This window comes from Arvicanthis niloticus, chromosome 5 (assembly GCF_011762505.2).
Source record: "Arvicanthis niloticus isolate mArvNil1 chromosome 5, mArvNil1.pat.X, whole genome shotgun sequence".
NCBI lineage: Eukaryota > Metazoa > Chordata > Mammalia > Rodentia > Muridae > Arvicanthis > Arvicanthis niloticus.
The window spans coordinates 32,511,695-32,537,489 of NC_047662.1; the positions used below are offsets into that span (position 1 = coordinate 32,511,695).

The 25,795-nt window shown below is 38.9% G+C and overlaps 1 protein-coding gene across 5 annotated transcripts in view; it reads left to right on the forward strand.

The window, feature by feature from the left end:
• The window catches only part of Nfyc (nuclear transcription factor Y subunit gamma), a 63,846-nt gene that overhangs the window by 13,351 nt on the left and 24,700 nt on the right, over positions 1-25,795 (forward strand). For all 5 annotated transcript variants that reach the window (XM_034502438.2, XM_076934278.1, XM_034502440.2 and 2 more), the window contains exon 2: positions 19,911-20,023. In XM_034502438.2, the coding sequence (XP_034358329.1) occupies positions 19,919-20,023 (105 nt within the window). In that variant the 5' untranslated portion in view covers positions 19,911-19,918. The remainder of the gene's footprint in view (positions 1-19,910; positions 20,024-25,795) is intronic.

Genomic DNA, 25,795 nt, shown 5'->3' on the forward strand with positions numbered 1-25,795 from the left:
TCCAGCCCCATTTTTCCTGTCATTTCATAAAGAGTTTTTTACATTTGTGTGTGTGTGTGTGTGTATGTGTGTGTGGTGGTGGTGGTGATAGGTCATGATCATGCCATGCTGTACATGTAAAGGTTGTGGGACAATTTCAGTAGTAGGCTCTCTCCTTCCATCGTGTGGGATCTGGGGGCTTAGAATGAAAGACTTAGAGGCCTACTTCTGAGAGCCCCCCTCCCATGCCCCCCTTCCCCTGACACCATAGTCCAGGCAGGTCTTGGATACTCTAGTCACGGATGACCTTGAATTCTTGACCTTTCTCCACTTCCTGGGTGTTGAGATTCTTGGTGTATACCATTTGGCCTCAGAGCTGAGGATAGAAACTAGGGCCTGGTGCCTGCAAGGCACCATTATTTTAGAGGTGAGTCTTGAATGAAGTTCTGTATATTGAAGATTCTCTGCACATTATGAATTACTGCATAAATACTGTCTGTTGCTGATGTAGTAGGCTAATTGAGGGACTTAAGTGTTTAGGAAGATGGATGTGACATCAAAGAAAATGCTGGTGTTGTGATGTATTTATAAAATAATGTTTGATTCCCTCACCTGCATATTCTTATTTGTGTTTACAGGATCCTATTTTTAAGTTAACTTATTTATTATTTTTGTGTATTTAAGTGTGGGCATGCATAAGAAATGGCAATGTGTGGAAGACAGAGGATAACTTGTAGGAGTCAGCTCTCTACTTCTACCATGGGTTTCAGAGATTTTAAACTCAGGCTTCAACAAGTACTTGCTGAGCTATCTCACCAGCTCAATCTTGTCTATTTAATCCCTGTATTGAGATTATTGAACCATCGTCAAGAAGGAATTTTAACCTCTATGTCAAAAATTAAGGGTCTTAGCCAGAGGGTTTAGGAGTTCATCATCCTCTGTTAAATAGGGAGTTGAAGGCTAACCTGATATACATGAGGCCTGCCTCAAAAACCAAAACATCAAATTAAGGACCTCAGGATAGGATGCAATGATAGTGCTGTGTTGTTTCTAAAATTTGTGTGTGTGTGTTTATGCACATGTCGAGATCTGGGGATAACCACTTATATATGGAGTTCAGGGATTAAACTCAGGTCCTCAAACTTGCCTGGCAAATGCTTTTACACACTGAGTCATCTCTTGGCCTCCCCCGCCCCCCTTTATTTTTAAAATGTAATGCTGCTTTTAAAAATGTCATTAAACATAGAAGTAAAGACTGGGAAGCCTGTTCTGATTGGATACTGAGGTATGCATTTTATTTTATGTGGGTAAGTTCTTGTTGCTGATTGCTTAGCAGAAGTTTTGTTTGTTTGTTTAATTTGTGTGCCAAATATTTATAAAGTACACTGGAGCCTATTTTATTTGTTTGCTTTGAGGTCATGGTCTTTCTGTCTTCAATTATTTGGGAGCTTGAGAAGTAGTTACACCTTGTAGAATAGTAGAGAGCAAGTAAATATTGGATTGAAGACTTTAAAAAGAAAATAGGACTGATTAAAACCTAAGCATGAACATAAATTTGACACAGTTGAAACTGTGTGATGATTGTCTAGTGATAGACCCTCATGGAGGCATCTTTCACACCTATTTTACATGTCTAGTGTTTCCTATTTTTAGGATCGTATACCCCCTCCCAGTTATTTTATATTTTGTGATTTTTTTTTTCCTGTCCTATTAAGTTACTTCCTCTCAGGCATGATCAGTCTGAGGCATTGATTTTGGCCTATCTTATTTCATTTTATTTTTTGGGCATTGAAAAACTTAATTCAGATAGTAAGATTCAGCAAAGCTAACATTAACTTAGCTGAATAATATCCCAGTTCCTGGACAGTGTGTGCTTGAAAACAATAGCCTTGATGACTAGGCTTTTTATTCCTAAAATTAGATTATGCCACCTTTTCAAGAAGCTGTGTACTGGGGTTGTAGAGATGGCTCAGTGGTTAAGAACACTTGCTGCAGAGGCAGGCAGATTTCTGAGTTCAAGGCCAGCCTGGTCTATAGAGTGAGTTCCAGGACAGCCAGAGATACACAGAGAAACCCTGTCTCAAAAAACAAACAAAACAAAACCAAAAAACAAAAAAACAAAAAAACAAAAAACACTTGAGTACAGTTTCCCACAACTATATAGTGGCTCACCACCATCTGGGACTCCACAATAGGCCTCTTCCTCCCCATCCCCCTTCAGACACTTGCCATGCATGTGGTGCATATACATAAATGCAGGCAAAATATTCATACACATGAAATAAAAGTTAATAAATCTGAAAAGGGGTAAAAACAAACAACAGAAAAAACCCAAGCTTTGCAGTACTAGGTATTAAATCCAGAACCTTATAAAGGTTGGGTTAGCCCTCTACTACTGAGCTACATTCCATAGCTCCTAAAAATCATTCTTGAAGCAGATTGTGGTTATCTTTGTGAATCAGATTATTTTAGTCCAAACTTATCCCCAGAGTTTGATTAATGCTAAATTAGGCTGAAAGAATAATTTAGGCAAGCACTTAAGCACATCTGCAGCCCCCTGGAGTCATGGGATCTAGTCTAGTTTTTCTTGGAACAATTGAGGCCAGAGAAAGTTGGGGCTCTATTAAGATTTCAAGTTTTTAGTGACTGGCCTGTGTTAAAATCAGAGCTTTTAGTCCCACTCACTTCATTGCATGTTTGTTTTAACTCCTCTGGGTAGTTTTATCTTTCGAGTTTCTTTTGGTACACCTGTACAGAACACAGAAAAAAAAGAGAGAAGTAGGCCATGCAAGAGGCAGTCTACATGTAGATCTGTTAGTTCAGATGTTTGCTGTGGCAGCAGACCTAGTGTCCCTTTGGGGATTGAAAATCTCTTGCCTCAGCCAGTTGCTTGTTCTGAAACCTGAGAATCAGCCAGGAGGCTAATGGTGCCCACCTGGCTGAGGTGTCCCAGAGAACTGAGTGACTTTTATGCATTACAAAGAAGTAAAATAAGGTACACAAGCATAACACCTGCATGCCACCTCATGCTTTTTATTCTTACTTGTTATTAATACACTTCAAGGGCAAGCTGCTCATACATATGTTTGGTCCTGGCTCTTCAAATGAGTTCTTAAAGGTGACATTTTAATGAAATAAAGGTTTTTAACATTTGACAAGACTAAAGTAGGAATCATTTTTTGGGTATGCCCAAAGTAATGCTTTATGCCGACTTTCCCCACCTCAGCAAAATGGCATTATTGTGTGTGCTCATGGGTAGCTCTGAATTTTTGTCCTTTGTTTGCTTTTGGTAGCCTGTTTCTTGAAGTTTTTCTAACCACTAACATATATTTAAATGAAAAATCAGTTTATTGAAAGAATGAAGGATTGACTCATACAACTTATAAAATATTAAGTCCTGAAATATACTGTGATTGAAATTGATTATAGACACAGCTGAGTAGTATATACTTCATGTCTGCATTATGCAAAACTTTTCCTTTTCATCTGTTCTTAGTATTAAGGCCAGCTCTTTAGAGCATGGTCAGGTTCTGCTTGTTTATTATCTTCATCTCCTGTCTCTCCATTCAGTAACTGACCCAAAGTTACCCAGAGTACCCGAAGTTAAGTAATGTATGTTAAGAGGGCAGCTGAAGGATAAATAGCAGATAAAATTCAGTATAAAAGAACTAAAGGAAAAACACACCTGTGAGTAATGCTTAAGTTGCATATAACATAGTTTGTGCCCTTGTGTTTCTTTGTTCAAAGGAGGAAAGATGGTGTAAATAACCAATCCAGCGGCAGTGCTGATTTACTTCTGTTGTTGTTACTGAAAGTACTGTCATTTGGCTCCCATTTCCATGGTGTTAATTATGTAGAAAACTGAATGGAAGACTGCATGGCTAGAAATATTTGAATAAAACTAGGATTTCCTTTCTCTACCTATGCTATATAATTCTTACCTCTGAGGAGATCCTGATGCTTTGCACATTCTTTCACAATAGTTCTTTAGTTCTATATATTTTTTGTGTGAAGACTTAAAATGCACAAGTAAAATTTTACTCCAGATCTAACAGTCTGGTGGGGAGATATACAATGTACACCAAGTATTAGGAATGGATATGCAAAGTGCAAGGAAAGGACATAGTATTTAAAGGGTGTGTTATGGGTTGGAATGCAGCTCAGTTGGCAGAGTATCTGCCTAGTATTCATAAAGCTTACCCCAAGTGGTAGTAGCATGACTTTGCACTCCTAGAAATGGGATAGATACTGGAGGATCATAAGTTTAAGGTCATTTTCAGCTATCTAGAGCAGTCAAAGCTAGCCTAAGCTTAAAAAAAAAAAAAAAAATCAAGAGAGAAGTCCTCAGTTTAGTAAGGCAGACAATTTTTGGTTTTTGGAGACAGGGTTTCTCTGTGTAGTCCTGGCTGTCCTGGAACTACACTCTGTAGACCAGGCTGGCCTGGAACTCAGAAATCCGCCTGCTTCTGCTTCCCAAGTGCTGGGATCAAAGGTGTGCGCCACCACCACCCGGCTATGGCAGACAATTAAACTGGCTCTATCAGACTTAGGAGGTAGGAACAAGACTGAGGCATTAAGAACGAGGTCATGATTCACAGTGCACCTTTTGCATTGAGGAGAGCAGTAAATAGGTCACTCTGCTCAGAGAATAAAGAGATGAGTAGATGACAGGCAGGAGTAGTAACAGTGTCTAGGGAAGTTGGGATCAGGTGTTGAAAAGGCCTTGTCATTGAGATTGATTTCTGTTTGACATCAGTGACTGTAGAAGATGTAGGCTAGTAGACTGGTGTAGCTTTATCAGAAATGTGCTTTCACTAAATTTGTTGTGCATCCTATGTAAAACAAAGGTGGTGCTAGAAATTTTGTGATTTTTATTTTAACTTGATCTTTTCTTGAATATAAACTTTGTGGATGACAGTGTCACTTGTCACAATGTCAAATGATTGAACATGTCTGCTAGAGGCTTGTGTGTAAGGTTAGAGTAGTTGGTAATGTAAGTGGCTTAGAATTATACTTGGTTCACAGTGATGGTTAAATTGGGTAATAGCTATTGTCATTGTAATGATCATCATCATCATTTATTATTATTATTGCATGGGGGTTATGGAGGCCTGAATAAAACGGTGGCAGCATGAAGAAAGGTCAGGTAAAGATACTACTGTTGAACACTGTCATTACATTCATGGAACCTGAGTGACAGCCTGAATGACTAACACATAGGAGCTTAAAGGGAATGGAGCAGGTTTGAAGAAAAGATACATCTGAATTTGAACATGGGGAATTTCTAATTGGAAATGTCCAGTGGGTAGATTATAAATTTAGGACTGGACATTGGGGAAATATAAGAATTGGTAGTATATTTGGATATTCTCATTGTCTTCTCCCTCCTTTTTCTGGGACAATGCTGGCAATTAACTCTGTCTGTGGCCTTGAGCCTAGTAGGCAAGTGTACCACCGTTAAGCTATATCCCTAGCCAATAATAATTGGAATTTAAACTCAGTAATTATAGCTAATCTGAGTGACAGATAAGAGAGAATCAAGGGAGAGAATGGTTAGAAATTACTAACCTTCATATCAGAGATAGAAGCATACAAAAGTTTTGGACCCCTGGGGTATGGTGGTATATGCCTTTAATCTTACCACTCAGGAGCCAGAGGCAAGAGGGTCTCTGAATTTAAGGCCAACCTGGTCTAATAGAGAATTCGAGGCCATCCAGGAGTACATAATGTGATCTTATCTCAAACAAACAAACAAACCCAAAACAAACAATTAAAACAACCATGCTAGAGACTGCCTATAACTAGGCATCCATAACAAGGTAGACATATTAGTTAGCCCCTCCTTATCTTCCTCAGAATATTTGAGAACCATGTGTGCATGATACATGAAGACATCATATTAAGCTCATAGGTATATATGCAAGAAGCTAGTACTGACTTTTCTTTGTGTCTTGACCTGTAAGAGAAACACAGCTCTAAAACCCGTAGCTCTTTACTTTTCCTAAAGATGTGCAGATACCCCCTTGATACTTACTGGGTAGTTCCTCGAGCTGTGTTTGTACAGAAATGTACATCTCCATCCATAGTGTAAAGATTAGATTCCTTTGTTGCACTGGATTTAGTGTTACTGATACTAACTTGGACAAGTCTGAAGTGTGAAGCCAAGGGAAAGTACATGTGTAGGAATTTGGCAGTACTTGTTTAGCAAATAATTTAAATCACAAAAAAGTCTCAACCTACATGTTGAACTACTGATCTATAAAATCTAGCAGAATTTTCACTATAAACTACCTGTATTTAGTTTCTAGGTTAAATATGTTGTAATTATCTTCAATTGAAATGAAAGACAGTAAGGAACTTGTCACTAGAGAATTGATGGTAAATTTCCAGCTGTCTTACTTGGTTATTTTTATCCTGAACTCTTGTGATTTTTTTTTCCTGGTAATTAACTGGCCAGATGCCTATGCAGCTACTCTCAATAATAGCTAAGCTTGTAACAGTGTGCAGTATTTATATGAATCAGTGATTTAGTATTCTTATTTGGTATTTACTAATATACGTAGGAAAGAAAATAGGTAGTATATTTACTAATATAGGAAAGAAAATGATCTCCATTTTGAAGGTGTGGAAGAAGGGGGCAGAGCCTGATGAAATGAGCCCAGCGCTCTCTACACTGCACTTCCTTATTGTATAGAAAAACAGTGTTTTTATGAGACCCAGTTGTCTCTGCCCTTTCTCATGAGAACTCTCCTACCGGAAGACAGAAGCTTGCTCTTTTCTTTTCGGAAGTGGGGGTGGGAGAGGCAGGAGGATTACAAAAATTTCAAGACCATAGATAGATAGATAGATAGATAGATAGATAGATAGATAGATAGGACCTCCCCACCCCTCACCCCATACTCCCATTCTAAAAAAAAAGACCGGGTAATTGCAAAAGCCAGGTGGTTGGTTGCACGAGCCTTTAATCCCTAATCTCAGCACTGGAGATCTCTGAATTCAAGGCTACCCAGGGCTACACAGAGAATCCTGCCTTGAAAAAAACCAAAACATCAAGAAAATCCAGTCAAAGGGACACAAGAAAATTTCTTAAGAGTTCTTAGTCTTATATTATGTAAATGATCACTTAGGTAACAAATGCACAGTAAGATTGAATTACTTTGAAAGCTTTTGAAAAAGGTGGCTTTAGCCACTTTTCAGAACAAATTACTGGTAGATACTTAGGACAGTAATATATATTTGGGGAATTGCCTTCTGTGACTCCTAAATTCACTACAGTCATACAAATAGATGCTTTCCAAAATAAATACTTGGTTAGCTCAGGGTTAGTGGGTCTGTGGTAATTTCAGCCATTCAGGGCCACAATTTGTAGTATGTATTGGGTTCTTCACTTAAACCACAGAGATTAGTATTTTTAGATGAGAAATGACTAAACAGTCTGCTTTAGATATCCTAGCTATGGTTTATAATTCTTGCTTTACCTTTAGTGAAATAATTAGAACACAGGAAATCTGTGCAGCTGCTGAAACATCTATAATGGAGGACTGACTAAAGCTGTTATAGTAAAAGTTTACCAAGCCCCAGAAAGTGAGTTAGATCTACAAGGTTTTTCAATTTCCACTATTGACTGGTAACCCATTGGTCTAATCCTAGTCCTTGAAGGATTCTGCAGCTTACCAAATTTGGAAACTTTAAACTTAAAATAACCAGTTTCCACCTTGAAATACATAATCTCTCTATTATAATATAATATATTATAGCTCTCTATTTTTCAAAATGATTAGAAACAATAAGATAAAGATAGATATGTGTTCCAGCATGAGAAAATCCATAAATTCTTAAGTTTTATTTACCAATTAAAGAAAAAGATTTATTTTTATTTCTCTGTATGTGTGTGCATGTGCTCACAGTGGCCAGGAGAGGGCAACAAATCCCTTGGAGCTGGAGTTCAGGAAGTGAGCCTTCTGGGGATGCTAAGACCCAAGTTCCAGTTCCTCTGCCAGGGCAGTAAACCCTCAAAAACACTGAGATAGATATCTTTCTTTGTTGTTTTTTGAGACAGGGTCTTGTTGTGTAGTCCTAGCTTTCGTACTTGTCCACTTAAACTGGGCTGACCTTGCACTCACAAATCCACCTATCTCCTGAGTGTTGGAATTAAAGGCATGCACCACCATGCCCAGCTTGAATAACCAATCTTAACAAAAGAAAACTTGAATGAAGAAGCACAGGACTATCCAGGCAGGAGGATGGCTGTAGGTTTGAAGCCAGCCTATGAGGCTGGGTGTGGTGGCATTTGCCTGTAATCCCCCTGTTGGAAAGATGGAGACAGGCAGATTGTAGTCTATCTAAATGAGGCAACGACTCCAGTTCAGTGAGAAATGCTATCTCAGAAGATAAGGGTCTAGAGAGATGCTTTAACAAGTCAGAACACTGATGTCTTCCAGAGGACCCATGTTCAATTCCCAGCACCCACATGTGATAACTCATAACTGTCTATAATCCAGTTACAGGAGATCCAATGTCCCTTTCTGTCCTCCAAGGGTACCAGGCATGTAAATAGTGTACTGATATACATGCAAGCAAAACACTAATACACATTTTTTTAAGTGAAAATAAGGTAGTGAGGCCTGGAGATACAATTTATTAGTAAGGGTGTTTGCCTTGCATATATTGAGCCTTGGGTTTGATTCTCAGCAACTCATAAAGTGGGTCTGGTGATACAGAAGGTGGAAGTAAGATGGATCATAAGTTCAAGGGATGGTATAACAAGTTCAAGTCCAGCTTCATACACAAGAGTACATGACATGGGTTCAAATTTCAGCTCTGACATCAACTTACCACATGGCCCTGGTCAAATCTCTCAGTCTACTTAGATTAATCTGTCAAATGGGAGTATTTGTACCTGTGTTTCTTGTGTTTGTGGTGAGGACCAAATAAGTGAATGTGAAGCTACTTCAAAAAGTATAAAGGATGAGACTGTAGAGATGACTCAGTCAGTTATGGGTGGTTTATTTTTTGTTTTTTTGTTTGTTTGTTTGTTTTGTACAAGCATGATAATATGAGTAGGGATTCCTATACTCATAAAAGAAGAGAAAATATTGTTTGAGACTAATTAGAAATTGTATTAAATGTCTTTATAGTTGGAAAGGAAAGGTAAGTATTTTATTTATGGTAGACCCCAAATGCTTAAACAGTAGTTATAGTCCATGAAATGACCCCCAGAATTTTTGCTTTGTGTGTCCAGGAGTTTAAATAAGGATAGACCGAGGTGGATCTTTCTTTACATTTTTCTTTTATTAACATTAAAAAAACAAAACAAAATTTTTATGGTGGTTTGCTTCAGTGCCTACACACTTCTCCATGCAATGCCTGAGGATGCCAGAGGAGGGCGCCTGGATCCTCTGAAACTGACATTACAAACAGTTGCCATTTGCCGCTTAGGTACTGGGAATTGAATGTAGGTCCTAGAAGAGCAGTCACTGTTATTAACCACCGAGCCATCTCCTTCCTCCACCCCTTCCCACCACTGTTAGACAAAGCTCACTATGTGGCTTTGGATGACCTGAAACTCATGTAGACCAGGCTGACCTCAAACTCAGAAATCTGTGTGCCTGCCTTTGACTCCTAAGTTAGAATTAATAAAGGTACTCCCATTCTGAGCCCGCATCAGAGCTCAAATCAGAATTTCTATTCTGGTGATAGGGCTGAGTGGACACTGATAGTGTGGTGCTGCCCTAGACTCCACGTTCTGATCACTTGTACAAGATGAAATGACCTTACACGCTCAGTTTATCCAAGTCTAAAGAGGCAAAAGAGATGCATTCTAAAGAGTTACATGTTTCTGGTTTAATTTAGAGGGAAGACCTGCATCTGTACTGATCACTGATACTCCCAGTTTTTAAAATTTGAAACATTCCTAGTCATTTCCAGCTTTGTTTACTTTTTTTTTTTTGAAACTACAACATTTTGTTCTAACGAGTAGTTTAAAAGGCTCCAAATTATTTGATATTTATAAAAGAGATGAGAGGCCTCTTTTGTTTTAATTTATATCTCCATGCTTATAAAACAGGGCTTTTTAAAGAAAAGAAAATAAAGCAAGTAAACAGAAGGTCTGATTCCTGTCAGAGTTGTTGGAATGGAGACATGGTACTGCTCTGAGACTATTGAGGCCAAAAGTGGGTGTCTGTTGCTGAGCAAACAATAGTGGCTCTAAGAAGTTAAGTGATTTGCCCAAGTTTATAAACATACAGGAATTGTTATTAAGAAACCCCAGATTCAATGTATTTTAACTTGTGCCCCCTTCCCCTACTGTTCACAGTTGCCGATGTGTCAAGAAATTTGGGAAGGGAACAAAAAAATGACAGCAGGCCAAGGAGAGCAGGTGTGGAGTGGTTTGCGTGTGTGGTTTCAGCACTCAGGAGGCTGAGGTGGGAGGATTACTTCAGACCATGAGTTGGATACTTCCCCAGCCAGTATAGTGAGAACCCATGGAGAAAGAGGAGGAAGCAAAAAATGAAAGCTACAGGGATGCTGGGAGCAAATGGATGTTTGATCTAAGGATTTAAGTCAGGAATCTCATACTGAGACTGTCTGAATATTTTGAAAATACATATACCTGAAAACAGCAGAGAGGGAGAGGATAGAGGGGAGGGAGGGAGAGAGAGGATAGAGGGGAGGGAGGGAGAGAAAAAGGAGAGAGGAGACACACACACACACACACACACACACACACTTAACATGTTATATACTAAAGAACAGAGCCTTGGAGTTCTTACATCCTAACTCTCCTATTCACTGTGTTGGGAACTTAACGTGCCTAGTTGTGTAAAATTGGAATGATACCGATAAGTTTATCACTGAGCTAAATGAATATGTACTAAAGTGAAGATGTTTGTGTCAAGTGATTTGTAAATTCCAAATCTCCAAAGTTGTTATCTTTGAAATACTATTCAGAATCACAGTTCGTAATTCTGGATACAGAAATCTTGCCAGAAATGTGGCAACATTTATTTGTAAATCTCAAATGGCCTAGGACGCAAAATAACACAACCTAGCTGCATAGCCTTTGTTCTTTATCCAGCTAATGTCAGGATTTCCTTCAGTGTCAGGGCCTGAAAAGCTAGTTGCTCTACATTCTTTTGCAAGAATTCATTTACTCTCTTGGCTGGAGAGTCAAAAACGGTACATTTATTACTTCTGTGGGGCAGAGGAAGCAGGCCCAGCCTACTTCTAATGAACACTGAGCAGGTTAGGAGTCATGAAAGCCACAGAAGAGCTGTGTGCTCCAGAAAAGCTTCACCCTGCGTTCTTCAACAGAAAGTAGAGGATGAGTAGAGCATCTGACATTGTTCTAATTAGTTTTCTTTGAGGGGCCACATATTTTAGGATTTGCAGGCCTTGTGGTTTCTATTGAAAGCCATAGACAACTCAAGCAAATGAGAATTGCATCTTTAAGGAAACTTCATTTACAATAGCAGACCACATGTCATATTTGTTTTGGGGGCAGTGGTTGTTAGGCTCATACTTTAGCATTCTTCACTCAATATTTGGTTGTTTGACATCATCCTATAAACTACTCATGGTAGTGCTTTTATTACTGTCAGACATTTGGGTATGATTGAAGCTGGGCTGAGGAAAATTGGAGAGTAAAAAATATGTATACCATTATCAACTCCACAGCAACAAAACTTAAAACATCCTCTCCACACCATGTCACTTCCATTGTATTGCCAGTTGCTGTACCTTTTCTTTTCCTGTTATAGCCTAGCTATATGATATGGCCCTTGTTTCATCTTGTAGTAGATAGCAGACAGAAACATGGTTTTGAAGGAGAAAACGTGTCTCTGTTGCCAGTTTAAAATATGTTCTTGAGAGCAGATCTTTAAGGAGAATGAGTATAGCTAAATCCAACCCTAGGTATAGACAAACCCTTAGCTGACCTTGACAGTAGTAGTCAGTCGGGTCAAGTAAGGCTCCATTTTTGTAGTAGTGTCTATGTGGTAGACCAGCATACTAACAAGTCTGTGCCTCTCTCAGCTTACTAGATTTTCAAATTATATTATGTGTATGAATGTTTGCCTGCCTGTATGTATGTATATACATATGTATGTGTGTGCATGATGGGTCCCCTAGAACTGAAGTTACATATAGTTATGAACCACCATGTATATGCTGGAGGTTGAACCCAGGTCCTCTGCTAGAACAACAGGTGCTCTTAACCTCTGAGCCATTTTTCTAGTCCCCACAAACTGCGCTCTCTCTCTCTCTCTCTCTCTCTCTCTCTTTGGTTTTTCGAGACAGGGTCTCTCTGTATAGCCTTGGCTGTCTTGGAACTCACTCTGTAGACCAGGCTGGCCTCGAACTCAGAAATCTGCCTGCCTCTGACTCCCAAGTGCTGGGATTAAAGGCGTGAGCCACCACTGCCCCGCCAAACTGGTCTCTTAATTTGTAGAACAGTGTTATTTTTTCCTTCTGAAGTTGTCAGTTTGTGATTGGTTTTATGATGGAAACAGAAGGCTTGAAATGATTTTTAGCCAAGGTGATTGATGATGGCATATCCTAAGGTTCATCTTTATAAATGTGAGAAGCAAATTATTGGTACAATTGTTTAGAAATTCTGAGTTTTCACTTTCATTTTTTCCTTGGTAATTTCAATGGTTATCTAAGGTAGCATGCTTTAGTCCCGCTTCCTTTCTTCCTCATCTGTTTATTCAGATTAACATTCTTTTCTCTTCATTGCTCAGTTACTGTTTTAAATATAACACTTGAAGAATTTTGGTTGGTTTACATAAAGAAATTGGTCATTGAATCCTTAAGCACAGCTGGAACTAAAAGTGCTTTTAACAGTGACAGAGGAAGACATGGTCAAAAAGAGTAAAAAGGTGTGAAGGGCTCAGTGGTAGAGTACTTGCCTAGTGTGTACAGGCTTGGCTTCCAGCCCCAGTACTTGGGGTGGGGGTGGGGTTGAAGCTAGATGTAATCTTAGTACTTAGTACTCAGGCAAGCAGTGAACTCTGTTTAGTTGCTTAGAGGCCAGACCCACAGTAACATAACATTCAAAGCTCCACAGTGTTGTAAGAACAATGACCAAAAGGAGTGAGTAGGGATAGGAACTTTCTTACTTTTTTTTAAAACTTGCCTAATTGATTTGTGTGTGTGTGTGTGTGTGTGTGTGTGTGTGTGTGTGTGTGTCAGAGGATGGACATTGGTACTCCTTCCAATATGAGTCCAGGGGATCGAACTCAGGTTGTCAGGCTTGGTGACACATTACTTTATTCATTATGCTGTCTTGTCTACCCAACATAGGTTCTTTGAATAACAGAAAATATTCCTTGGTTTATGTTAAGTTGGAGGCACTGGAATGGTTGAAGATAATAACCTTAAAGATCTATGCAGGCTGGATTGGAGACATTACTAGGGAACGACATGGGACTGTAGAGATGGTTCAGTGCTTAAGAGACTTGTTAATCTTTCAGAGGACTTGATTCCTAGTTCTGTTACTAGCACTTGCAGGATGTAACTCCAGTTTCAGAGGATCAGTACTCTCTTCCAACCTCTGAGAGCACTGCACACTTAGAGCATACCAATGTGTGTGTGTTATTACCAACATATGATTGCTTTTCACAGTAAGGCCTATGTTTTGTTTACACTAAATAGAGAGAGCATTGCTTTTAGTTTAAAAAAAAAAAAAAACAAACAGGTTTGGTCAGACTTTTAGTAGTAAACAGCATTAGTCAAAAAGTGGCCCTTTTTGTTTGTTCTTATTTTTAAATAGGTTTTCACTGTATGGCCCAGGTTACTTTCAAGATCTCTGAAACTCTCTTTTGGCCTCTGCCTTGAATGTGGAAAGAGTGTGTTTTCCTATAGTGGGTTTATGCTTTCCTCTAACAGTTTTGTTGTGACATTAGGGTAGGGTTTTTTGTTTGTTTGAGACAGGGCCTCATGTAGTCCAGGCTGCCATTCCTTATGTAGCTGAGGTTGACCTTAAATTCTTGCCTCCACCCTTCTAAGCAGAATGGAGAATGAAGTACATGGCAAGAAATAGAGTTAAAAACCTAAAGGTGCAGTTTTAGAAGAAACTATATTAAATATTGTAATAAAGCCTACAGGTTTCTTTGGTTTAATTTTATTTTACATTGTGTTTTGTTTTTTAAGACTAGGTTTCTCTACGTAGTTCTGGCTCTCCCGGAACACACTGTGTAGACTAGGTTGGCCTCAGACTCACAGAGGTCCGCCTGTGTCTCTCATGCTGGGATTAAAGGTGCATACTATCATGCCCAGCTAAAACTTATTTAAAATTACATTTATTATGTTTGTGTATGTGTGTGGGTACTCATATGCCATGGCACATGTGTGGAGGTCAAGGCGTTGATTTTGTTGTTTGGGTTCCAATGATCTTGAGATTTCTAGGCTCACAGCAAGTTCCTCAATTTGCTGAACAATCTTGCCACTCAGGCCTTAAGTCTCTTCGTATTTTTCCTTACTGGAATTCATTATAGTCTTCAATTTGGAGTGATCCTCCTACTGACATTGTCTTGAGTACTGATTACAGGTGTGCAGCACAACACTTACTTTTCTTATTTTGATTTTTGTAACAAGGTCTTGTTCTGTAGCCAGGTAGCTTGGTTTTATTTCTCATATTATGAAGCTGCTATTGGTATATCCCATAACATATCTAGTTACCACTAATGGTGATTTGATGAAAATGGCTCCAGTCAAAATCAAGAACATGACGAATAACAAGAGAACCATCTCCCTTGTGCTCCCCTGATGTGCTCTGCTACTGAACTATATCTTGTGCTTCCAAGAGAATCATAAAGGTGGCACATTCTGCTTTGGAGATCTTTTACAAATTGCATGCATATTTCCTTTTTCTTCAAGAATGACAAAGTAACCAGTGTTATTTGCTAATAAATACCTCTTTTCTTTTCCTTTCTTTCTTTCTTTCTTTCTTTTTTTTTTTTTTTCCTGGTTTTTTTTTCAAGACAGGGTTTCTCTGTGTAGCCCTGGCTACCCTGGAACTCACTCTGTACAGGCTGTTCTCCAACTCAGAAATCTGTCTGCCTCTGCCTCCCAAGTGCTGGTATTAAAGTTGTGCGCCACCATTGCCCCGCATAAATACCTATTCTTAATGATTCAGTTGAATCATATTGTTCCTGCTTTGGTGGTGGTTTTTGTTGTTGTTGTTTTGTTTTTTGTTTGTTTGTTTGTTTTTGCATTTTTAGATTGAATATAAGAGTACTGTGAACCTAGACCTCAAGAATATTAGAGAAGTCCTCTCTAATTAACCTACACCTTTCTTAGCCCCAACAGAGCCTTGAACTCTCTCTTGCCCAGGCAAGACTTGAATTTGTGATTTTTCTGCTGCAGGTCTCTCTCTTGCTGAGATTGCTGGTCAACACCACTAAGCCCAGTTGTAGTTTCTTTATTGGTAATGTTTAAGGCAGACAGAGGTGTTTGCCCCTCCTCCTTACCAGCATCTGTTTTAAGTGCCTTTTGAGAAGAGGGTCTAACTTAACACCCTTTATTAAGGACCTGCCTCCTGTGTTTCCTACAGCCTCAGCTGCTTTACAATGACCAAGGCAACATTTTTGATGTGTGGTTTTGTATGAAGTTCATCTCAGGTAGTTTTTTGTTTTTTTAAGAGATCCTTTGGAGCTAGGGTTACAGGGGGTTGGTTGCAAGCCATGTGGATTTTTTCCCCTAAGAGTTTAAAGAGGCTGGCTGGCCTAAAACTCAAGATTTGTCTGCCTCTACCTACCAACTGCTGGAGTTAAAGGTGTGGGCCACACTACTAAGACATGGAATTCAGGAAGGGAAACACCTTCATTTGATGAGTCATTTTACCAGCCTGAGAAAACCCTGAGATTCCTATGTAACCACTTCTCTTGGTTAGTCAGGCAATCCTAGTCTCTTTCAGGTCAAGCTGTTTAGGCTTCCCTTTTTCCTAGAGAGGCCATACTGCTCATTGACTCTTGCTCATTACACCTTACCGTGTGCTAGAAGGAAACAGAGACAACTCAATACATAGAGCAGACTCAAGGAGGTACTACTAGGTTGAGGATGTTTAGAGAAGTCTGATTTGAGCATTACAGAAACAATATTTTCATGATGGACTTTGAGTCTTTCCTCTTTAGCTTTGGAAAAGAAACCGTTTATAAAATCAGTTAATTTAAAATCAGACAAATTAATAGATACTGGGAGTTGAAAATACTTCCAGAAATGACTATTGAGCACTTCGGCACATTAAACATGAAGTCTTAGTCAAGTACTTAAAAAGTAATTAATAAACATGAATAATAAATTGAATATCAATAATGAATTAAATCTGAGAAATTCTATATTGCATTTTTCATAAGAGTGATGTAAGTTAATGTGCTTGGTCTAAAGACGGTTTTATCTTTGTCCTTGTTATATAAATAGCTTTATCCAGTGGTAGGCAATGTCTTAACATAGAATGAAAAGAATCCTAATGCTCCCAATTTCCCCTAACTTCCCACATAGTCTCATTATGTGTCTGACCTAAACTTTCCTGTCCTTTACTTCTGCCTCCTAAATGCTGGTGTTAGGAATACTTCTTCTAATTTAAATGTCCATTTCATCATCCAGATGAACCCTGCATGTTTTTCCATGGGGCGTAGAGGTTATAAATGAGCTAATTTTGTAGCAAGATCAATTCAGTTGTCATTTATGTGTTAATTACTAAAGTAAGTAATTCAGATTACTCCTCCCCACGGCCTATTGAGTACTTAGCCAGCAGAATTAGTTTGTGTTTATAGTTAGGTTGTCTGTGTTATTTAATACTAAATTATACTTCAATGGGTAAATACTGAAAACAATTTTTTAATGAACTATATTGCTTGAGATATAGTATAAATTTTAAAGCCAGTCCAAGTACCCTTATAATATATCGTGTTTTTTGAAGGAAACAGTTAAAGCTTACCAAACTTTAAATCTCACAGGTGTTTGTGCTTCAATGACATTTAGTCACCAACAGCAGGTAAAGGAAAGGTATTACTAGTGGCAGTGTGGATTCTCCCTTAACTGGGTAACTGTCTGCACAACAGTGTGTATGCTAAGATTAAACCCATCCGTGGTTCCCTAACCAGATTGTTTCTGGGGGTTTTGTTTGTTTGTTTAAGATAACAGTGTCATTCAGTAGCCAGGGCTGCCCTCTGGACTCCAGGTAACCCTCCAGCCCCTGAGTGCTGAGATAGATGTATGAGCCACCATACTTCAGTTTTAAATATGACATTTTTGTATGGTAAGGAACGCAGAGTTTATGTGAATGCTAGGCAAGTGCTTTACCACTGAGCCACATACCCATTTCTTCATCACCACTACCATTTTTTGTTTGTGTTTATGTAGCCTAGGCTAGCTTTGAGCTCGGTCCTCTACTTCAGCTTCCTGAAAGCTGTGGTTACAGATGTATACTGCCACATCTGGCTAGAAAAATGTTTTAAAATTTTTGCCTATTTAACAAAAGGTTGATTATCACTCTCTTGTCATAAATATTTTATAGGAAGTTATTAATAGAACTAATTAAAATTCTTTCTATGGAGTTGGAGATGTAGCTCAGTAGAATGTTTACCTGGTAAACACCAAGCCTGAGTTTGGTCCCTAATATCACATGAATATGTGCTTATAATGTCAGCACTCTGGAAGTAGAGGCAAGGGGATCAGAAATTCAAAGTTATCCTTGGATATGTAAAGAGTTCTAGGCTAGCCTGGACCATATGCAATGGCTGTCTTAAAACATTTTTTTTTCTAATGATTTCTGTGTTCTGGGTACATTTGAAGTATACTATAGGCCCTGTGGTAATAAGTGAAGTGCCATGGAGTTGTGCTGTACGAGATCTTTGTAGGTATTTAGGACTTTAGATTTTTATATAGTCATTTCCATTTGTGAGTCAACACTTCTCTTTAACTCTTTCCAAAAACTCTTAGGATCACATTGCTTCCCAGATACTTAAAGAGTTCCTATTGATGTATAGAGCTGTTTATAGCCCTCCAGTCTCAGAAATTAGCTTCAACCATTTTTCCCATTACATCATCATCCACTAATGCCATTACACCATAGTGAAATCTGCTTTGAAGTCTTAACTGTCATGCCTTCTTACACACAACTCATTTCTTTAAAAGGAAAATGGGGGTGGGGCGATCAGATAGGTCGTGTAGTCCTAAACAAACATTTAGCAGTGACTTGAGCATCCTCACAGTTTAACCTAGATTTGCCAGTCATTTCACTCTGCCAGTGGAGAATGGCTTGCCCAGCTGTACATACATGAAGCCTAGGCAGTTACATATTTGAAGCCTGGTATAGTGTCTCATGCCTTTAATCCTAGTATGCTTTTAATTCTAGCAGATCTGAGGCCAACCTAGTCTACATAGTGAGTTTCAGGACAGCCAGAAGTACATAGTGAGAACCCCTAGGAGGTAGAAAGAATGTACATTACATGTTTGCTCATGTGATACCTGGCTCTGAAACTTTTAACCCTGCAGAAGTAGTTCTAAACAGCTTACATAGCACTTTCCCAGTGGCCTGTCACTGAGATATTAGACATTTTCAAATAATTCCCTGCAATAGGACTTAGATAATCAAAAGTTTGTCTTTAAAGTAGATGGTTAGCAGTTAAAAGCACTGACTGCTCTTCCAGAGGTCCTGAGTTCAATTCCTAACAACCACATGTTGGCTCACAACTATCTGTAATGGGATCTGATGCCCTCTTCTGGTGGCTGAAGACAGCTACAGTACACTCATATAAAATAAATCTTACAATCTTTTTTATAGTTCTGGCTACTGGGGGAATGTTTTCACTTCCCTTACTACATTACAAAGTAGTTGGAAAATGTAGGTTCTGATCTTCCTCTCTTCATCATGATTTTAAGCCACCGATCTTTTTTCTTTAACCTTCAACATTTATTTGTGTGTATGTGTGTGTGCTGCAGCGCACATGTGGAAGTCACAGGACAACTTGAGGAGGCAGTTCCTTCCTTTTACCGGGGATACCCTTTGAGTCATCTCATCCCCTCCTCTTTTTATTCTTTAGAAAACAAACAAACAAACAAACAAACAAACAAAAGTTTCATGTAGTATAGGCTGGCAAACTATTTAGGCAAAGCTGACCTTGAACTCTCCATCCTCCTGCTTCCACCTCAGATGTAGTAGGATTACTACAACTGTCTTTAAAGCTTCTAATTATTGGTATACTGTGTTTGGTATTGTGCCAAAGCAAAGTTGGGGATATGAAACTATTAGGGAGTGCTCAGTTTCAGTTCAGAGACTTCATACTACCCACTTAATTACCAGTTGTCCCTTTTATACTTTTAAGATAGACTTATTGACAATAGGAGTAATAACATCAGAAACTCAGAGAAATAGAGACTCAGTGTCTAACAAATAAATAAAAATTAATAAATGTGACTATTACTGTTATTTTCTAAAACTCTTTAGTTTTCTGCTCTCTGTCTATCATCAATCCCTTCCATATATGCTATAGGATGTGGCCTGGAGTCTGAGCAGCTATGGATAACTTAGAAGGCTTTGAAGAGAATGATGCTAAAAATTATGGATTAGATTGGATCACAGAATACCTTCCCATTCTGTGGGAACATTCCCATGGGAAGTTAACTTCTGATTCACATTAGTTGGCTTTTCTTAAAAATTGATTTACTCCTTTTCCTCTGCCTCCTTCTCTGTGTAGCCCTGGCTGTCCTGGAACTCAGTCTGTAGACCAGGCTGGCCTCAAACTCACAGAAATGTCTTTTGTGAAGATGTAATGAACCTGTGCCAGAAAGCCTATCAGCACAAGATAGACCTTAACACTGAAACAATTAAACCAGTGAAAACATCTATAGAAAGATAAATAACTAACCTGAACAGAAAGTATGGCTTTATTATTTCTAATGTGCTTTGTGTCTGTGTGTATTTTCAGTTGTGAAAATGTCTACAGAAGGAGGGTTTGGTGGTACCAGCAGCAGTGATGCCCAGCAAAGCCTCCAGTCCTTCTGGCCCAGAGTCATGGAGGAAATCCGAAACTTAACAGTGGTAAGGAAGAGCAATGTGTGTCTGAAGCAGATCAGCAGAAAGAAGACACGGATACCACAAAGGAAGAGTGTTCTCCTGACCTGTGGGTTGGGAAATAAAAATAGAAGTTAACTTGTAGGAGGTAGTATCAAGGTGTGTTCGTGACTAAGTGGCTATCGGTTCAGATGTTCTCCTTGGAGGCAGGCTTATGTGAAACTGCTCTTTTAGCATATAGAGAGAAGCAGAGATTGTACCTTCTTATAGTAGTTTCAGCCTGTTTCTTTAGTTATAGCCTAGTTTATTGGCTGTACTAAATTTCTATAATTTTGGTGAAAACTATTGGATAGCTTATTCAGCAGGAGATCTGTGAGCCAGCACCTACAGCACTAGATACACTTAGTTAAAACATATACTTAGATTAGAGTTTCTCAGTAGCAGCATTATGAGATCTTTGTTCTAGATCTTTGTATTCTGTTTTTTAGGTTGTTCAGCAACATCCTGCCCTCTGCTCACTAACTGCCAATAGCAGTTTTTCATAACTGTGACCAAACCCCCTCCCTCTCCCCCCCCCCCCAAAAAAAAAACCAAACCTCATAGACTGGCAGATGAGCCTTTGAACTAAAATCCTCTCATTGATAATTATAAACATACAAAAATCAGATATAAGCACATTTTTAAGGAGCTTACCATCTTCCAGTTGCAACTAGAGTAATAGTAGTCAGTAGTTATTCACTCAGTACGTATGGACAAGTCACAGTGGCGACTGCACTGAGCAATGAAAGACAGTGTACTGTAGGAGGCCTGGAGACAGTATAGTGCTTCATTTTCTCTGTTTGAGCTAGAGAAAGTTCTAAATGATGGCATATAGGGCTGCTGAGATGCCTCAGCAGCTAAAGTAATTGCTACCAACCTGATAACGTGAGCTTTGATAAAACTTAATAAGAAACAAATAAAAAACACAGCATGTTTATTTTTATTGGATCTTGAAATTTGAGTGATCATTAGCCACATGGGTGGGATGGGGAAATAGTTCTATTCTAGGCAGCAGAAAGAGCATGTGCAAAGGCTGGGAGTCGTAGAGGACGCTAAACCTGTGTTAGAGGAAAACTAACAGGTTCTGTATAGTAAAGATGGGGTAGGAATGCAGTATGTGGTACAGAAGTAGCAGCAGGAGAAAGGTATGATAAAACAGAAGTATTTTCAGAATACATTGTCATGTTTTAATGAAGAACATTGAGTTTGATGTCTTAGCAAGGATGAAAGGAAGTCCCTGTGTCTTGTGCCATTGCTGCCTTGGAGGTAGAGAATTGGAGGTAGAATTCTGGCAGAGCAGATGCTGGATTTTTTTTTTTCCCTGACATGGAGCTGTCTTAGGTTTAGTGGCCTTTATACTCTGGTAAGCAAAATTGATTTGTTAGTTTGTTTACTCAACAAATTCTTGTTTTTTCACAAGTTTTTCACCCACTTTGTCCTGTGCTGTGTTGGCTCTAGTAGTAACACTCAACAGATTAGATCATTGTCCTCCTGGAAAATGTGTTCTCACAAGACAGACTGTAAATAAGTAACAAACTAACTTCATACTAACTTCAGGTATTGACATGGGGTTGATTAATGTTCTGAATGTACCACTGGGTAGTATTTGTTCATATAAGGGGGGTTTTGGATTTTTGAGCTTGGCTGGCCTTTTCTGAGTGGCCTGTGCTCACAATGGGTTTCCAGAAGTTTCTTTTTGGTATTCCTAAGTGTTAGTTATCTATGCTGTTTCAGATAGAGTAAACAGAGGGGGATAAAAATGAATTTATAAAGTCAGAAGTCTAGGGTGTTTTGCATAGATTTTTGGAAGATAATCTTTAAATAGGATTCTTTTCACACACACACACACAGAGAGAGAGACACACACAATTTATTAGATTGGCTTTTAGGATGCAACCCAGGTAGTCCAATAATGAGTGTCTTAACACTGGAGAAGTCAAGAATCTGGCATCTGGCAGTTGCTCAGCTAGACCCAATAATGGTGCTGAAAGCCCGAAGGGCTGCTGGGCTTCATTCTTTCTTGGAATCATGAAGAAGTTGATTCTCTTATCAGCAGAGGAAATGTTGTAGCTAGATGAACTAGCCATTAACAGTGAGGGAAAACCAACAGTGAGGGCAGACAAAAGGCAAAGGTTCATTCCTTCGTGTACTTTTGTGTAGGCTGCTACCAGAAAGTGCCATCCAGATTTAGGGTGGGTCTTCCTGCTTCAAATACTCTGGTCAAGAAAATCCTTCATAGGACTACCCTAGCAGTTTGTATTTTAGTTGATGACAGATTCAGTAAAGTTGACAGCCAAGATTAGTCTTCATATAATCTAATGGTTATGTTTATTTGATTTTATGTGCTTTACTTGGTTTACTTGGTACAATACAAGTGCTTTACTTGCTTTACTTGGTACAATACAAGTACCCTTCTGGTTCAAGTTTTTGTAGGTGAAGAGAAAGAAATGGAAGAAGGAAGTTGGCTTTACTTGTTCTTCCATTGACTTAACTAAAGTTTTCTCCCCATGTATCTCCTCAATTCCTTAGATCTCTACTGTGCTGTAACATCTGCTTAGAAGAATGACTGACATATAATAACTGCATAATGAAGGACTGAATGAGTCAGACTTCTCCCTTCAGACTTAGTACAGAGCAATGTTAGTTCCAAGTTTCCACAAGAGAGTGAGTGAGGTTGAGGTGCTTGTTTCCTTTCTAAGAGTGAGACCTGTGGTTAGTTCTTGGGCTTGCAGCATGTCAGCACTTAATTTGTATCTTTCCAGAACTTAGTGGTGCTTAATATTAGACTTTTGAAGGAAAGAAGTTAAGACAAGATCTCATTATATAGCCCTGATCAGTCTAGATTTGCACTGTGTAGGTCAGGCTGGCCTTGAACTTCAGCAATCCTCCTGTGTCTGCCTCCCAAGGCCTGGAATTACAGAAGTGTATTACCACACCAAATTGACAGCAGACTTTCCCAGATGTATCCTTTTAGGTAGATACTTTAAAATATCGAGCAGGTTTTTAAAACCCTATTATGTATAAGTTATCTAAGTATAAGTAGAACAAGAATATTTGTAAAAGTGGTGTGTGTTGTCTTAAATTGAGATTCTGGTTGTTCCAAAGCAAGTAACTGAACTTTGACAGGTGGTATATTTCATGATGTGTTGAACATACCTGTCCTTAGTCATTTTAGTGTGAATCAAGTAATAGCAATTTGTCTTCTATCTCCACTTGACCATCTTGTTCTATACTCTAAAAAGCTCTGTAATTGTCCATAAATCCAAATTTTCAGATGGGGATGAAGTTGGTTGCAAATTCTAGCAAATAATCTTGCCCCTCGGTGATTACATAAAGCATTATATATTACTGTTCACCAAGGCTCTAGAAACCATAAATAACAGAGTTTTCATGCTCTTTTAAGTGGGGATCTCATTGAAAATCCAGATTTCCCTCTACCCTCTGTCCCTCACTTCTGTAGGGTGAGGGTGGGGTCCTTTCAGCTGCCCAAACACTAGAATTACAAACATTCAGCACCATGTAAACTCATAGACATCTTGCCATTGAGTTTCATAATCATCAGGACCTCTTTGAGAGTGGAGAAGAGAAAGCTAATTTAGTCTTTGGGAGTAGTGATTTGGGTGGGAGTACATTGGACAAATGGTGAGGATACTGATTCTTGAGAAATTTAATCTTCCCCTGATTTACTCTCTCTGTCTGGTTCAACCTTCAGATAGCTATAACTTAGTAATTAAGTCATTTAAAGTCCTGTCTTTTGGGCTGACCACTTCTAGGTTGGACAAAGACATTTCTAACATGATAGTCAAATCATATTAACCAAATCATAACCAAGCAAGAACATGGAAAACTGATGGATTTTCTAACATGGCAGTCAAATCATGTAACCAAGCAAGAACATGGCAGACTGACAGACTGTTAAAAGACAGGCCCTGAGGACTGAAGAGATAGATGGCTTAGTATTTAAGAGCACTGGCTGCTCTTCCTGAGTACCTGGATTCAGCTCTCAGCATCCATATAGCAGCTCACAACCATCTATAACTTCAGTCTTAGGGGAAACAACACCCTCTTCTGGTCTCTGGGGAACAGGCACTTATGTAGTCCATAGATATACATGCAGGCAAAGTACTCATACACATAAAATGAATAAAGATAAATAAATCTTAAAAAAAAAAAAAAAAAAAAAAAGGTTCTGGGCCAAGTGTGGTAGCTTCATTTAATCTCATCACTAGGGAAGTAAAGGCAGGTATATTTCTGTGAGTCCAAAGTCAGCCTGGTGTACATAGTAGTTTCAGGCCAACCAGAGCTATATAATGAGACCCTCTTCAACAACAACAACCCATACAGGTCAAGTGCTGCAAGTTCTTCCTGTACATCTGTGCTTTGCATACTTAGTAGAGCGACCCTCAACCCTCACTCTTGATGATACTTATGAAGGGAGTTTTTAAAAAAAAACCAAACCACCAATCTAAAAACCTTGATGTCAGGATTCTACTCCTAAATTCTATTGTGTCAGTCTGCAGCAGAGCCTAGGCAATTTGATTTTCAAAAGCTTCCCTCTGACATTTCCAAGGTGAAGCCAATCATTAGAATTATTACTTTCAGAAGGATGAGAATCTCGAATTTCTGGAGTGTCTCAGTGAGCTTAGTAAAGGAGATTTCTGTTACTTAAAACTCAGGATTCTGTAGTGTAGCTTAGAACCTACTTTTGACTTTTCTTTGGCTTTCAACTTGAGTAATTTCAGGTCTCATGAAACTTGGCACAGTAACATAGCAGTAATTTAAATGCAGTTCTCAGATTATAGTCAGGAACATGAGAGTGTTCAAAGATAGTCTTCTGCAGTTTATTTATCCAGTTCCTAAAGAGCAGAGGAAGAGTTTGGGTTAGTCCTCCTTCTTGAGTCAGCTGGGAGAGGAGTCAATACTATTCACTCTCAAAGAGCTGCTGTTGACATGAAAGTCAGTGTGGGGTTTCAGTAAGCTGGTAGTAGAGAGACCTCCTTTTCTGTAAACTTAACTTGGGCTCTTATGTGTGTCTAGAAAGCTAGGATGGAAGTATAGAAAACTAGGCTGTTGTTAGGAATAGTTAACCTCACCCTTGACAAAACTCCCTGTTATGATCTATTTTTCACATAATGCATTTTAATAAAATTTTTTCAATAATTTTTATGTATATAAGTGTTTTGTGTTGCCTGCATGTATGTATGTGTACAATATGTGTGGTACATGTGTGGTCCTTATGAATGTCAGAAGGTGGCTTCAGAGCCTATGGAACTGGAGTTACAGGTGCCTGTGAGCTGCCTTGTGGTGCTGGGAACCACACCTGAGTCTTCTGCAAGAGCAGCTGTGCTCTTTCCAGCTGCCCCCACACACTTCCTTTTTGGAGAGTAGAGGCTTCATGGAGAATGTTACCAAATTTGGAAAAGAGGAAGATGAAAAAGTGATATTTGACTTTGTAGAGCTGAGTGTAGCCAAGAAGCTTGTTGGTCTAGGTAGAGACATTTGGGTTTTTTAGTTTGTTTTTAAGTTTCTGCCTTGAAGGTGTTTCTCTATGCTGCCAGTTCTTGTACTTTTTGTTTGGTTTAGTGTGTTTGTTTGTTTGTTTGAGACAGGGTTTCTCTATGTAACCTTGGCTGTCCTGCAACTGCAACTCACTCTGTAGATCAGGTTGGCCTCAAACTCAAGTAGATCCACCTGCCTCTGCCTCCTGAGTGCTGGGATTAAAGCTCTGCACTACCATACCCTGCTTTCTTTTAGATATTT